This window comes from Melanerpes formicivorus, unplaced genomic scaffold, assembly GCF_026170545.1.
Source record: "Melanerpes formicivorus ecotype bairdi unplaced genomic scaffold, bMelFor1.0.p_v2 SCAF_2, whole genome shotgun sequence".
Lineage (NCBI taxonomy): Eukaryota > Metazoa > Chordata > Aves > Piciformes > Picidae > Melanerpes > Melanerpes formicivorus.
Window position 1 is genome coordinate 3,065,688 of NW_027142354.1, and position 15,876 is coordinate 3,081,563.

The window sequence follows — 15,876 nt, forward strand, 5'->3', positions numbered from 1 at the left end:
CTTACTGTTGTTCTTACCTTATCTCTTCATAGGAAAATATGTAGAGCCAAAGGATTGTGGCAGCAATAAAAGCTATTCATCCTTAACCTAGTAAGATCCAGCATCTGAGATTTCTCATTTTTGCAGAAGTAGCTTAAAAGAACAGTAAATAAATGCAGTGGGAGAAAAGCCAGACAGCATATTAACTAAAGCTTTAGCTTAGCAGCTCAGCAGTATGTGGTGGATGAGGACACAGTGATATCTGGGGAGAGGAATTATGGAATCTATTGAAAGGAGACTCAGTAATAATGATGGTGAGAGTGCTACTGTGTGAAATCCAGACACTGGATTTGGATTCATAGATGCTCTGTGATCCATTGTGAATTCTGGAATGCCAGTGGTGGAAAGAATGTAGTCTTGAACTGGCCCTTGGTGAGAAAGGTATAGCTTATACCCTGGCTCTGGCAGAGATGTAAGCACTTCTCCTAATTATGATTTGTGACTTTTAGTCAATTCATAAAGACCAGCTGGGGTGCCTGCATAACAAAATCCCAGTGGTGATCATGCTGAGACCCCTTTTAACCAAAATCCTCTGAGTAAGCATTCACTTGGGATGTGTGAGCTTGAGATTTAGTTGTGGTCTCTGCCTAAAGAGTTTTCTGCCAGAAATTCAATCCATCAAATACTTAATGGTTTCTTCTTTTCAGCAGGGACAGAGGGAACAAAAATACTCTTGAATGCAAAGGTTGTTACCCACTTGTGGTTTGCAGGTTTCTATTTGTTTTTTAAAAGCAGTGTACCCCTAACACTCTCTTTTTCAGATGTCTGTGTTCTTCACATTTCTGCTTTGCTTGGGTTTGTTCTGTGTTTGTTTTCATCTAGGCCAGAAAAGCAGACAAGTGTTCGATGAAGCCAACCATAAAATGTGACAGTAGTACTCAGACTGACACTCACATCTTGCCTCCAACTATTGTGGCATCCTATGAATGGAATGAATGGGAACTGAGAAGAAAAGCTATAAAATTGGTTTGTCTAGTTACTGCAACATTTTTATTGCTGGTCAGCAAAGTTCAGAATAAATTGCTGTAAACTTTTGTTCCTTGCAACATAAATCTGTCTTTATTCAAAGGTGCACGCTTTGTTCCAGCTGGATCAATTTGGGTTTTTCCCCAGGTGGTTTCTCTCCTTATTTCTAGACTTTCTTATTGATCCATGGGCTGCCCAGGGAGGTGGTTTATCAGGGTTGGAATTATCAGGGTTGGAAGGGACCCCAAGGATCATCAGCCTCCATGCCTCCTGCCATGGACAGGGACACCTCACACTAGGCCAGGATGCTCAGAGCCACATCCAGCCTGGTCTTAAGAACCTCCAGGGATGGGGCTTCTACCACCTCCCTGGGCAACCTGTTCCAGTGTCTCACCACCCTCACATCCAGTCTGAATCTATTTCTATTTTTTGTTCCATTCCCCCTAGTGCTATCGTTACCTGACACCCTAAAAACCTACAGGCTGGGGTCAGAGTGGCTGGAGAGCGGCCAGGCAGGGAGGGACCTGGGGGTGCTCGTTGATGGTAGGCTGAACATGAGCCTGCAGTGTGTGCAGGCGGCCAGGAGGGCCAATGGCATCCTGGCCTGCATCAAGAACTGTGTGGCCAGCAGGAGCAGGGAGGTCATTCTGCCCCTGTACACTGCACTGGTTAGGCCATACCTTGAGTACTGTGTCCAGTTCTGGGCCCCTCAGTTTAGGAAGGAGGTTGACTTGCTGGAAGGAGTCAAGAGAAGGGCAACAAAGTTGGTGAGGGGCTTGGAACACAAGCCCTATGAGGAGAGGCTGAGGGAGCTGGGGCTGCTTAGCCTGGAGAAGAGGAGACTCAGGGGTGACCTTATTGCTCTCTACAACTACCTGAAGGGGGGTTGTAGACAGGCAGAGGTTGGTCTCTTCTCCCAGGCAGCCAGCACCAGAACAAGAGGACACAGTCTCAGGCTGCACCAGGGGAGGTTTAGGCTGGAGGTCAGGAGAAAGTTTTACACAGAAAGAGTGATTGCCCATTGGAATGGGCTGCCCAGGGAGGTGGTGGAGTCACCATCATTGGAGGTGTTCAGGAGGAGACTTGATGGGGTGCTTGGTGCCATGGGTTAGTTGACTGGGTAGTGTTGGATAATAGGTTGGACATGATGATCTTGAAGGTCTCTTCCAACCTGGTCTGGTCTGGTCTGGTCCCATTCTATTCTATTCTATTCTATTCTACTGGAATGCACCTGATGAGGGACTAGCGCTAAAATGTTCCAAGTTTTGCTTCATCTGATTCTTTCTGTGTCTTTAGGCCAATTTGCACCACAAGTTGACTCATGCCATGCAGACTGACCTCAGCCATATGAGAAGAAACAACTGCACCCAAGTATACCTGCCAAAAGATGTTAGCACCCAGACTAAGCGTGACAACTCAAGCAATGTACCCAAACCACAGATTTTCTTGGGAGGTCTTCGAGGAGGATCATCCCCTACGACTCATATGGTCAAAGCAGACTTAACTAGACCAGTAGATGAAACCTAAGTGAAGGTGAAAAACCTGGAAGGTACATATTGAGTATATATATATATATATATATATATATATATGAAAATCCCTGCATAGATCTGAATTAAGATTAAATCTATATATATATATTTCACTGTGTCTGTTGATTCCAGGAGCAGTTGATCTATTTCATTTGCCTTATTAGAATAAACCTTTATTAGAATAAACCAAACCAGGTTGGAAGAGACCTTCAAGATCATCATGTCCAACCCATCAACCAATCCAACCCACCCAAACAGCTAACCCATGGCACCAAGCACCCCATCAAGTCTCCTCCTGAACACCTTCAATGACGGCGACTCCACCACCTCCCTGGGCAGCCCATTCCAATGGGCAATCACTCTCTCTGTATAGAACTTCTTCCTAACATCCAACCTGAACCTCCCCTGGCGCAGGCTGAGACTGTGTCCTCTTGTTATACTACTGAGTGCCTGGGAGAAGAGACCAACCTCTGCCTGGCTACAACCTCCCTTCAGGTAGTTGTAGAGAGTGATAAGGTCACCCCTGAGTCTCCTCCAGGCTAAGCAGCCCCAGCTCCCTCAGCCTCTCCTCATAGGGCTTGTGTTCCAAACCCCTCACCAACTTTGTTGCTCTTTTCTGGACTCATTCCAGCAAGTCAGCCTCCTTCCTAAACTGAGGGGCCCAGAACTGGACAGAGTACTCGAGGTGTGGCCTAACAAGTGCAGTGTACAGGGGCAGAATGACCTCCCTGCTCCTGCTGGCCACACTGTTCCTGATGCAGGCCAGGATGCCGTTGGCCCTCCTGGCTGCCTGGGCACACTGCAGGCTCATGTTAGGCCTACTATCAACCAGTACCCCCCAGGTCCCTCTCTGCCTGGCTGCTCTCCAGCCACTCTGACCCCAGCCTGTAGCACTGCATGGGGTTGTTGTGGCCAATGTGCAGAACCCAGCACTTGGATGTGTTCAATCTCATGCCCTTGGACTCTGCCCATCTGTCCAGCCTGTCGAGGTCCCTCTGCAGCGCCTCTCTACCCTCCAGCAGATCAACTCCTGCCCCCAGCTTGGTGTCATCAGCAAATTTACTGATGATGGACTCAATGCCCTCATCCAGATCATCAATAAAGATGTTAAAGAGCACAGGGCCCAGCACTGATCCCTGGGGCACACCACTAGTGACTGGCTGCCAGCTGGATGTGGCACCATTCACCACCACTCTCTGGGCTCGGCCCTCCAGCCAGTTCCTAACCCATCGCAGTGTGCTCCCATCCAAGCCATGGGCTGACAGCTTGGCCAGGAGTTTGCTATGGGGGACTGTGTCAAAGGCCTTGCTGAGGTCCAGGTAGACTACATCCACAGGCCTCCCCACATCCACCAGGCGGGTCACCTGATCATAGAAGGAGATCAGGTTGGTCAGGCAGGACCTGCCCTTCCTAAATCCATGCTGGCTAGGCCTGATCCCTTGGCCATCCTGTAAGTGTTGTGTTATTGCACTCAGGATGACCTGTTCCATGATCTTGCCTGGCACTGAGGTCAGGCTGACAGGTTGGAAAGCAGCCCTGAGGAGAGAGACTTGGGGGTGCTGGTGGACAAAAAGCTCAACATGAGCTCTCAGTGTGCACTTGCAGCCCGCAAAGCCAATCAGGTCCTGGGCTGCATCAGCAGAAGTGTGGCCAGCAGGTCAAGGGAGGTGATTCTCCCCCTCTTCTCAGCCCTGGTGAGACCCCACCTGGAGTACTGCCTCCAGTTCTGGAGCCCCTATTACAAGAGGGATCTGGAGGTGCTGGAAGGTGTCCAGAGAAGGGCCACGAGGATGATCAGAGGGCTGGAGCACCTCTCCTATGAGGACAGACTGAAGGAGTTGGGGCTGTTCAGTCTGGAGAAGAGAAGGCTCTGAGGTGACCTAATTGTGGCCTTCCAGTATCTGAAGGGGGCCTACAGGAAGGCTGGGGAGGGACTTGTCAGGATCTCAGGTAGTGATAGGACTAGGGGGAATGGAATGAAGCTGGAGGTGGAGAGATTCAGGCTGGATGTGAGGAGGAGGTTTTTCACCATGAGAGTGGTGAAACCCTGGAATGGGTTGTCCAGGGAGGTGGTTGAGGCCCCGTCCCTGGAGGTGTTTAAGCCCAGGCTGGATGAGGCTCTGGCCAGGCTGATGTAGTGTGGGGTGTCCCTGCCCATGGCAGGGGGGTTGGAACTAGATGATCCTTGTGGTCCCTTCCAACCCTGACTGATACTATGATACTAGAAGTAGGGGTTACTTTAAAACAGAGATGCTTTTCACAACAGATTGCTCCACAGGTTATCTGCAACATGTCCAGGTGTGGTCAGGTGCAGCGTGGTTTCCTGGGTCATTGATACATAAGATCCTGACGAAGCTCAGAGGTTCAGGCTGCTGGGTGACTTTTCTATGGCGTTGAGCAGGACAGCATTGTTGAACTGTCTGCAAAGTATCTGGCTTCACTTTTGGAAAGTGATACAGCTGGGACAAATCCACAAGGCACTATTGAAAACAAAGGGGTGGGAGGGGAGCACAGGGGGAACTCAGCTAAGTGGTTTTCCAGTAGGTGATTTTCTCTGGCGAAAATAAACTAATCAGTAGCAAACAGATGTGCTGCTCCTTTGTGTTTTCACATTAAGAGCTGGCACTGATTTGTAGATTTATTACTAAAAATATGAATGAAATATGAATGCCATTACCAGCTGCAGCTTTTATCTTTTCTCTCAAATGCCATTGCTGCTTTATGAAGCACTCCTTTGTTGTCGTGAGCGCTACGTCGCTTTATCATCGTTTGCTTTTAACCTCCTGTGTTTTAAGTTCTGGCTTTGAACCAATAAACTGGTTCAATAATCCATAAATACATTCATTTAAAAGGAAAACTGGTGGGTGAAAATCCCTTTTATCCTCTCTACTCTCTTCTTTTCCAGTGGAGAAGGTACTGCAGTATTGTGGAGTACTGGGGAATACGAGTGCCCATCTACACCTCCCTTCTGGCATGGCAGTGCCAATGAGGTTACTGCTGGCAAAGAGAAGCAGTGTGAGAGATTCTGTGTTTAATAGCAATAAAAGGGAATGGAATGAAGCTGGAGGTGGGGAGATTCAGGCTAGATGTGAGGAGGAGGTTCTTCACCATGAGAGTGGTGAAACCCTGGAATGGGTTGTCCAGGGAGGTGGTCAAGGCCTCGTCCCTGGGGGTGTTTAAGAGCAGGCTGGATGAGGCTCTGTCCAGCCTGATCTAGTGTGGGGTGTCCCTGCCCATGGCAGGGGGGTTGGAACTAGATGATCCTTGTGGTCCCTTCCAACCCTGAATGAAACTATGAAACTATGAAACTATGAAAATAATAATCAAATAATAAAATATAAAGTAATAATAGCTCAGAAAATAGGGAGACCTGACTTGTCAGAATGGCTTTATTTGTGTGAAAGGGGAGACAACGCTCAGTTCATGCTCACTCGGACTGGAGTTTATTGTCTTTTGGATCTGGTACTTCTGGTGTGCTCACAATGGCAAGAGTACACAGCCAAGAGCTGGGTTCTACACTTTGGCCACAACAACCCCATGCAGTGCTACAGGCCGGGGTCAGAGTGGCTGGAGAGCGGCCAGGTAGAAAGGGACCTGGGGGTACTGGTTGATAGTAGGCTGAACATGAGCCTGCAGTGTGCCCAGGTAGCCAAGAAAGCCAGTGGCATCCTGGCCTGGATCAGGAATAGTGTGGCCAGCAGGAGCAGGGAGGTCATTGTGCCCCTGTACTCTGCACTGGTTAGGCCACACCTTGGGGGTTGGTCTCTTCTCCCAGGCAACCAGAAGCCAACATCAGAAGCCAAGTTTTTGAGCTGAATAGAACAGAATTAGAATAGAATAGAATAGAATAGAATAGAATAGAATAGAATAGAATAGAATAGAATAGAATAGAATAGAATAGAATAGAATAGAATTAGAATTAGAATTAGAATTAGAATTAACCAGGTTGGAAAAGAGCTTCGAGATCATCAAGTCCAACCTATCATCTAGTACCATCTAATCAACTAAACCATGGCACAAAGCACCCCAGCCAGTTTCTTCCTAAACACCTCTAGTGATGGTGACTCCACCACCTCCCTGAGCAGCCCATTCCAATGGCCAGTCACTCTTGCTGTGAAGAACGTCTTCCTGACATCCAGCCTAAACCTCCTCTGGCGCAGCTTGAGACTGTGTCCTCTTGTTCTGGTGCTGGCTGTCTGGGAGAAAAGACCAATCCCCACCTGGCTTCAACCTCCCTTCAGATAGTTGTGGAGAGCAATAAGGTCTGCCCTGAGCCTCCTCTTCTCCAGACTAAGCAATCCCAGCTCCCTCAGCCTCTCCTCATAGGGCTTGTGTTCCAAACCCCTCACCAACTTCGTTGCCCTTCTCTGGACACGCTCCAGCAAGTCAACCTCCTTCCTAAACTGAGGGGCCCAGAACTGGACACCGGACTCAAGGTGTGGCTTAACCACTGCAGTGTACAGGGGCAGAATGATCTCCCTGCTCCTGCTGGCCACACTGTTCCTGATCCAGGCCAGGATGCCACTGGCCTTCCTGGCCACCTGGGCACACTGCTGGCTCATGTTCAGCCTCCTATCAACCAGTACCCCAGGTCCCTTTACTTGCTGTAATACATTATATGTGTACAAACCTAAACTGAGAATTTATGTATTGAAGTAGAAGAAAACTCTGTCAGAAAAAAATAACATCCTGGGTTTCCTTTTTCTGTCTTTTCCTCTGACAGATTTAGTCTGGCAAATTTTATAAGCCAGTGAGTTGATACACTGGAGACATTAGATTTTAATGCTGGAACAGTTTGCCCTGGGGATAAGCTTTATACAAAATTATTTGGCAAAGTTTAAGGGAATGAAAAGCTGGGATTTGATTTCTTGGGGTTTTTTGTTTGGTTTGGTGGGGTTTTTTTCCACATTAACCTGCATCTGTAGATAAAGCTATGTAATTTTCTTTTATCTAGCACCCAAGTTTATCCAAGGAGACTGCTGCAAGGAGATTTGGCAAAAACATTTATTGCTATGGATAGCAGGGCCTGCTTCAGTGACTTCATGGAAGCACTCCTCTTCACTTATTTAATCAGCAAATATCCAACTTCACTCACAGCTGATTTGCTTATGGGAGAAGCTGTAGAAAACTTCAGAGGGGTTTCACTTACATAATGTCAATGTATTTTCCAAAAGGCTCTCTCTTGCAAGGACAGAAAAGCTTTAAATTGTCAGTGTCGGTGGCAGTGACTGAGGAGTATGCACACAGACCATAGAATCTACTCAGCTCTGCTGAGACCCCACCTGGAGTACTGCCTCCAGTTCTGGAGCCCCTATTACAAGAGGGATGTGGAGGTGCTGGAAGGTGTCCAGAGAAGGGCCACGAGGATGAGCAGAGGGCTGGAGCACCTCTCCTATGAGGACAGACTGAAGGAGTTGGGGCTGTTCAGTCTGCAGAAGAGAAGGCTCTGAGGTAACCTAATTGTGTCCTTCCAGTATCTGAAGGGGGCCTACAGGAAGGCTGGGGAGGGACTTGTCAGGATCTCAGGTAGTGATAGGACTAGGGGGAATGGAATGAAGCTGGAGGTGGGGAGATTCAGGCTGGAGGTGAGGAGGAAGCTCTTCCCCATGAGAGTGGTGAAGCCCTGGAATGGGTTGTGCAGGGAGGTGGTTGGGGTGCCATCCCTGGAGGTGTTTAAGACCAGGCTGGACGAGGCTCTGGCCAGGCTGATGTAGTGTGGGGTGTCCCTGCCCATGGCAGGGGGTTGGAACTGGATGATCCTTGTGGTGCCTTCCAACCCTGACTGATACTATGATTCTATGAAATGACCCCTTGACACCCTCATGCCTTGTCCTTTGCATGCTCTTTGTTTTTCCGGGCGTCTTTGCAAGCTCGTACTGAGCTTCTCGGCTGTAACTCAGGGTTCCTCGCACACGTTCCCTAACCTAAGGCAGTCGCACAGGACGCTGGCACAGCCGGCTGCCCCGAAGAGCGCCCTGCGTGGTGCCTCGGTCGGGTCGCTCCGGACACGGCGGCTGCCGGTCGGCTTGGGCTGGAACCAGCCCCGCAGCGGGGGCTGACAGCCTGCCCGCCCGTGGCCCAGCCACGCACCGCGCCGTGCCCGCCCGTGTCACCTCCAGCCTCTGCACCGCACACCTCTTGGTGAACGCTGCGAGTGCCCAGCTCCTGCCGCGTAGCCCCGAGCCGCACCTCTCGCCGGCGGCCAGAGAGGCTCTCTAGGCCACGCGGGCCTCCGACTCGATGGTGGAACGAGGGAGGAGGGGCGCTCTAGGCGGCATCGGCGCACTCTATGGTGTAATGGGAGGAGCGGCGGGGCACGGCGGACGGCTCCGGCCCGGCGCTCTCGGCCACTTCTGCGGGCACGATGTCGCCTCCCAAAGGTGAGGGCGGCGGCGCGACCAGGGGAGAGGGGTGCTGTGGCTTTCGGAGGGAGGCCGGCCCCGTTGCCCCCCAACACGAAGCGCGCCCGGCGGCTCCCCGCTGCCTCCCCCACCCGGAGGGAGCAGAACTCAGCGTGGGCTGCGGCGCCGGGCGGCAGCGCCGCGGACACGGCGAGAAGGGGCTGTGAGGGGGCGCGGGGCCGCGCTGGGGAGGCGATGTCCGCCTGCGCCGCCCCCCCTGCTCTCCCCCCCGCTCTTCTCCTGCCGCGGGACCGGCGGCGGCGGGAGTCGCGCGGGGAGCCGCCGCCGCTCTGGCGCGTGGGCGACGCTGCCCGGCGGCTGCTCCCGGGCCGGGGCTTGCCGGGGGCATCGGTGCCGCCTCCGCCGTTAGGATCAGGCGCAGCTGTCTCCGGCGCTGTGGCACATCTGTCGCCTGTTCCTGCCGCGGGGGCGTTTGAACGGGGCGCCGCGCTGCTGGGGCTCAGCCCGAGGCTGCGAGGCCCCGGTCGTTAGTGCAACACGGGCACCCCCAGCTCCTCCCCACCCGCCCTGCTGGTGGCCCCGAAAGCACCCCCGGGCCCTGGGGTTCTGTGCGCTCCGTGTACCGAGGCCAGAGCCCCGGCAGAGCTCTCGAACAGGGCCGGTGGGCTTAAACCCTTCCTATGGGATGCTCGTCCCATTGCCAGCGCCCCCAGAAAGGGCATGCACGGGGCTCCTCGGCGCTTGCCAGCAGGCTTTGTGGAGACGAGAAGGGGCGAAACCCAGGAGGAGAAGGGCCAGGAGCAGGAGTTTCCTGCAGCATGTGTAAGGCAGGGTCTGAGGTGCCCACCAGCCGAGCTGTGTTTGGCAGGCGGCAGGTGGTGCTCCGTGTGCCAGGCTTGGCCTTGGGCTGCCGTTTGCAAGAGCCTTGGCAGGGCGGTTAGATGAGCGGTGGAGAGGCGTGGGAGGCCCGCATTTATAGCCTCAGGCTTTTGGCCTCTCGGGCGCCTTTGGCTGAGCATTGTTTCACTTGAGTGGGATTTGCTGAAGCTAGTGAGGGAAGCTCGGGGAAAGAAACAGCAGCTTGCTTTAGCTGTTTAGAATTGAGGAATGGAGGTCAGGTTTGCTTGACAGAACTAGGCTGCTCTTAGCGTAAGCATTGTTTTCTAGCTTGGCAGGGGCCAACCCCTCTGCAGGGGTATGATACGTACTGAAACAGCTGCCTTTAGGTGTGCTGGAGCTCCTCTCCTACAAGGACAGGCTGAGAGAGTTGGGGTGGTTCAGTTTGGAGGAGAGAAGGCTCGTCCAGCCTGGTCTTAAACACCTCCAGGGACAGTGCCCCAACCACCTCCCTGGACATCCCATTCCAGGGCTTCACCACTCTCATGGGGAAGAACCTCCTCCTCACATCCAGCCTGAATCTCCCCACCTCCAGCTTCATTCCATTCCCCCTGGGCGTTTAGCCGGTAATACTAATCCGATTGAGAAAGCAGCATCCCTGATACACCGAGCAAGAGGTGAGCACAAGCAGTGTGTTGCCTGATGCAGAAATAGTGTGGGTTTGAGAATCACTGAAGTGCTGGAGCGTGTCAAGAGAAGGGTCACAAGGATGATCAGAGGGCTGGAGCTCCTTCTATAAAGACAGACTGAGAGAGTTCAGTATAGAGAAGATAAGGCTCCAAGGAGACCTTATTGTGGCCTTCCAGTATCTGAAGGGGGCTACAAGAAAGCTGGGGAGGGACTTTTTAGGGTGTCAGGGAGTGATAGAACTAGGGGGGATGGATCCGAGCTAGAGGAGGGGAGGTTTAGATTAGACATTAGGAAGAAGCCCTTCCCCATGAGGGTGGTGAGACACTGGAACAGGTTGCCCAGAGAGGTGGTGGAAGCCTCATTTCTGGATGTTTTTAAGGCCAAGCTGGATGAGGCTCTGGCCAGCCTGATCTAGTGTGAGGTGTCCCTGCCCATGTCAGGGGGGGTTGGAACTAGATGATCCTTGAGGTCCCTTCCAACCCTGACAGTTCTGTGGTTCTGTGTATGCTTTGCTAATTAGAAAACCATAAAATTAGATGAAATGGACAGTAGAGTACTGGAGAGTGCCTGCTTATCAGGATGAACCCCAGAATGTATGGAGTGTTTGATACAAATGCTGCATAACCTGACTGAAAGTTTGTCTCCCTGGAAATGCAGTTTGGTAGGCTGCAGACCCTATGGTCTCCCCACTAGCAAAAATAAAGGTGCTTTGGCATCTAATTTCAGACTCACCAGTAGAAGATAAGGACAGGGCATCTGGAGAAGCTGGAGAAGTGGGCCCAGGTGAACCTTGTGAACTTCAACAAGAGAAGTGCAAGGTTTTGCACATGGGCTGGAACAGTCAATCGGACTGGGGGATGAGGTGTTAGAAAGCAGCCCTGTGGAAAAGGATTTGGGGGTGCTGATGGACAAGAAGCTGGACATGAGCAGACAGTGTGAGCTTGCAGCCCAGAGGGCCAATCACATCCTGGGCTGCATCAAAAGATGTGTTGCCAGCAGATCCAGAGAAGTGATTCTGCCACTTTGCTCTGCTCTGCTGAGACCTCACCTGCAGTACTGTGTACAAGTCTGGAGCCCTCAGTATGGGAAGGACATGCACCTGATGGAGAGGGTCTAGAAGAGGGCCACAAAAATGATCAAGGGGTTGGAGCACCTCTGCTATGAGGACAGGCTGAGGGAGCTGGGGGTGTTCAGCCTGGAGAAGAGGAGGCTCTGGAGAGACCTAATAGCAGCCTTCCAGTACCTGAAGGGAGCCTACAGGAAGGATGGAGAGAGACTGTTTACAAAGGCCTGCAGTGACAGGACCAGGGGCAATGGCTTCAAACTAGAGAAGGACAGATTTAGATTGGATATCAGGAAGAAGTTCTTCACTATGGAACAGGCTGCCCAGGGAGTTGGCTGAGGCTCCTTCCCTGGACATATCTGAGGTGAGGCTCAACAAGGTCCTGGGCTACCTGATCTAGTTGGGGACATCCCTGCTGACTGTGGGGAGGTCTGACTGGATGACTTTTGGAGGTCTCTTCTGGCCTGGAGGAATTAGGTTTTCCTTTTGTCTTCAGTCTGCACTGGTGCTGATGCAGACATGAGCCAGGCTGCAGAAATGTTCAGGCTCAAAAGCTAACTATGAGCACTTTTTTTACACAATGCTGGAACTCCTAAGTAGAGTTACTAGGTTCAGTGTCTCCTGCTGCATTTGGTTTACCCAAGTTTGCAAACTGTTGTAAGCTGGGGTGTTTTGTTTATGTTTTAAAGAGTAGTTAGTATAGGTGAGGATGAAGTTTGGTTGTACTTTGGTAGTGCATACACTTAAATTCTCAGTGTGTGAAAGCATGTTGTCATCACAATTTGGCAGCTCTAAAATATCATTAGAAAACTGTTTTCATAGTATCATAGTATCAGTCAGGGTTGGAAGGGACCACAAGGATCATCTAGTTCCAACCCCCCTGCCATGGGCAGGGACACCTCACACTAGATCAGGCTGGCCAGAGCCTCATCCAGCCTGGGCTTAAACACCTCCAGGGACGGGGCCTCAACCACCTCCCTGGACAACCCATTCCAGGGCTTCACCACTCTCATGGGGAAGAACCTCCTCCTCACCTCCAGCCTGAATCTCCCCACCTCCAGCTTCATTCCATTCCTCCTAGTCCTATCACTCCCTGAGATCCTGAGAAGTCCCTCCCCAGCCTTCCTGTAGGCCCCCTTCAGATACTGGAAGGCCACAATTAGGTCACCTGGGAGCCTTCTCTTCTCCAGCCCCAACTCCTTCAGTCTGTCCTCATAGGAGAGGTGCTCCAGCCCTCTGATCATCCTCATGGCCCTTGTGGTTTTGTGTAAAACTGGATTGAGTTTGCTTGTTGGTTTTTTTTTCCCTGCTTTTTATGCCTTTGGATTCTCCCTCCCCCTCCCTCCCTCCCCTTTCCCACAAACCAATTTAAAAATGGATTGCAGCTTGTAAGTCTCTTCTAAGCATCGTTAGTCCAAAAACTAATTGGCTCTGCCATTTAAAAGTGGTTACTGATGTGGGCAAGATTTTTATCTATAAGGAAATAGCTAATTTAAATGATTGCAGCAGCAGGAGGCATTAACTGTACCTTGCAGAAATGTTGTGCAATGGAAGACAGCGCTGGCTTGGAAGAAAAATGAACCAAAACACGGGCAGCACGAGATTCAGCAGCTCATTCCTGGGTTAAATGAACAAAGTTACTACAGAGCTTCCTGGAGCTTATTTCCTAGTATCATAGTATCAGTCAGGGTTGGAAGGGACCACAAAGATCATCTAGTTCCAACCCCACTGCCATGGGCAGGGACACCCCACACTACATCAGCCTGGCCAGAGCCTCGTCCAGCCTGGGCTTAAACACCTCCAGGGACGGGGCCTCAACCACCTCCCTGGACAACCCATTCCAGGGTTTCACCACTCTCATGGTGAAGAACCTCCTCCTCACATCCAGCCTGAATCTCCCCACCTCCAGCTTCATTCCATTCCCCCTAGTCCTATCACTACCTGAGATCCTGAGAAGTCCCTCCCCAGCCTTCCTGTAGGCCCCCTTCAGATACTGGAAGGCCACAATGAGGTCACCTCGCAGCCTTCTCTTCTGCAGACTGAACAGCCCCCAACTCCTTCAGTCTGTCCTCATAGGAGAGGTGCTCCAGCCCTCTGATCATCCTCGTGGCCCTTCTCTGGACCTGTTCCAGCACCTCCAGATCCCTCTTGTAATAGGGGCTCCAGAACTGGAGGCAGTACTCCAGGTGTGGTCTCACCAGAGCTGATTAGAGGGGGAGGATCACCTCCCTCGACCTGCTGGCCACACTTCTCCTGATGCAGCCCAGGATCTGATTGGCTTTGCACCTGGAGCTCCTCTCCAAGCTTAGCTGAAAAAAGACTTTACAATGTAAACTTTTACTAGGGAATGTGTGGCCGTACTGCCACGGCAGTCTCTGGTAGAGCCCTCTGGCTGGAGAACACCCTGTTTCGAGTCTTCAGTGCAAATGAGGGTCATGCTGAGTCTTTATCTTGGTTTTGTTGCAGAAAATGTCAGCTTGCTGTTCAAGCTGTACTGCCTCACGGTGATGACCCTGATTGCTGCAGCCTACACGGTGGCACTGCGCTACAACGCGGACGGTGGAGACCGAGCTCTACTTCTCGACGACGGCTGTGTGCATCACTGAGGTCATCAAGTTGTTCTTGAGCGTGGGCATCTTGGCTAAGTGAGTCTGGGAATGCTGACCACTGTTTGGAGAACAAATCCTTGCTTCTAACCTCAGATCCTGGCCTGCATCAGGAATAGTGTGGCCAGCAGGAGCAGGGAGGTCATTGTGCCCCTGTACTCTGCATTGGTTAGGCCACACCTTGAGTCCTGTGTCCAGTTCTGGGCCCTTCAGTTTAAGAAGCACATCGAGACTCTTGAATGTGTCCAGAGAAGGGCCCACGAAGCTGGGGAGGAGGCCTTGAGCACAAGCCCTATGAGGTGAGGCTGTAGGGAGCTGGGATTGTTTAGCCTGGAGAAGAGGAGGCTCAGGGGAGACCTCATTGCTCTCTATAACTACCTGAAGGGAGGTTGTAGCTACGAGGGAGTTGGTCTCTTCTCTCCAGCAACCAGCACCAGAACAAGAGGACACAGTCTCATGCTGCGCCAGAGGAGGTTTAGGCTGGAGGTGAGGAGAAAGTTCTTCCCAGAGAGAGTTGTTAGCCATTGGAATGTGCTGCCCAGGTAGGTGGTGGAGTCCCCATCCCTGGAGGTGTTCAAGAGGGGACTGGATGTGGCACTTGGTGGCATGGTTTAGTAGTCATGAGGTCTGTGGTGACAGGTTGGACTTGATGATCTTTGAGGTCTTTTCCAACCTTATTGATTCTATGATTCTATGATTCTCAGCTGCCAAAGTGCAGGTACATTCAAGACCATGCCTGGATAGTCCTGCTGTGGGAGAGTCACATTAGAGCAGGCTGGAGCTTGAGAGTCCTCCACTGAAACTGCTTTGTAAACAGTATGGTTTTCAGGTGTGTCCTTTCTGCATATTTCCTGTCTTTGTATGCTTTGGAATAGGTTCAAAGTGTCAGCATGGATTACCTGTGATGCTTTGAGTCTTCAAAATACCGGTGTAGATTAAACCTGGACTATAAGCCACCATCTGCTGGGTTAGATGCAACTGTAAAGTGCTTCCCATGCGGTGTTACAAGCAGACATTTGGCAGGCTGGAGGTCAGGAGAAGTTTTACACAGAGAGAGTGATTGCCTGTTGGGATGGGCTGCCCGGGGAGGTGGTGGAGTCACCATCATTGGAGGTGCTCAGGAGGAGACTTGCTGGGTGCTTGGTGCCATGGGTTAGCTGTTTGGGTGGGTTGGATTGGTTGATGGGTTGGACACAATGATCTGGAAGGTCTATTCCAACCTGGTTTGGTTTGGTTTGGTTTATCGTTTGGCTTTTGTCTAACACCTGTCTGGGCCTTGCCCAGGGATGTGTGTTCCCTGACATTTTCTCAGCAGCGGAATCATGAGTCTGTAACTGTTGCACAGACATCTTCTCTCCTCTCCTCTCCTCTTCCTCTCCTCTCTCTCCTCTCCTCTCCTCTCTCTCCTCTCCTCTCCTCTCCTCTCCTCTCCTCTCCTCTCCTCTCTCTCCTCTCCTCTCCTCTCCTCTCCTCTCTCTCCTCTCCTCTCCTCTCCTCTCCTCTCCTCTCCTCTCCTCTCCTCTCCTCTCCTCTCCTCTCCTCTCCTCTCCTCTCCTCTCCTCTCCTCTCCTCTCCTCTCCTCTCCTCTCCTCTCCTCTCCTCTCTCCTCTCCTCTCCTCTCCTCTCCTCTCCTCTCCTCCTCTCCTCTCCTCTCCTCTCCTCTCCTCTCCTCTCCCTCTCCTCTCCTCTCCTCTCCTCTCCTCTCCTCTCCTCTCCTCTCCTCTCCTCTCCTCTCCTCTCCTCTCCTCTCCTCCTCTCCTCTCCTCTCCTCTCCTCTCCTC

At 51.8% G+C, this 15,876-nt stretch overlaps 2 protein-coding genes across 8 annotated transcripts in view; both read left to right on the forward strand.

Annotated features, from left to right (window-relative positions):
- Nucleotides 1–5,630, forward strand: part of CFAP206 (cilia and flagella associated protein 206) — a 47,981-nt gene extending 42,351 nt beyond the window's left edge. For all 7 annotated transcript variants that reach the window (XM_068149164.1, XM_068149169.1, XM_068149181.1 and 4 more), the window contains 3 exons: nt 862–1,005; nt 2,302–2,554; nt 5,443–5,630. In XM_068149164.1, the coding sequence (XP_068005265.1) occupies nt 862–1,005; nt 2,302–2,532 (375 nt within the window). In that variant the 3' untranslated portion in view covers nt 2,533–2,554; nt 5,443–5,630. The remainder of the gene's footprint in view (nt 1–861; nt 1,006–2,301; nt 2,555–5,442) is intronic.
- A 3,182-nt stretch (nt 5,631–8,812) lies between these two features.
- SLC35A1 (solute carrier family 35 member A1) overlaps nt 8,813–15,876 on the forward strand; it is a 24,607-nt gene continuing 17,543 nt past the window's right edge. The window contains 3 exon segments of the mRNA XM_068149312.1: nt 8,813–8,917; nt 13,956–14,038; nt 14,040–14,134. Coding sequence (XP_068005413.1) covers nt 8,902–8,917; nt 13,956–14,038; nt 14,040–14,134 — 194 coding nt within the window. The 5' untranslated portion in view covers nt 8,813–8,901.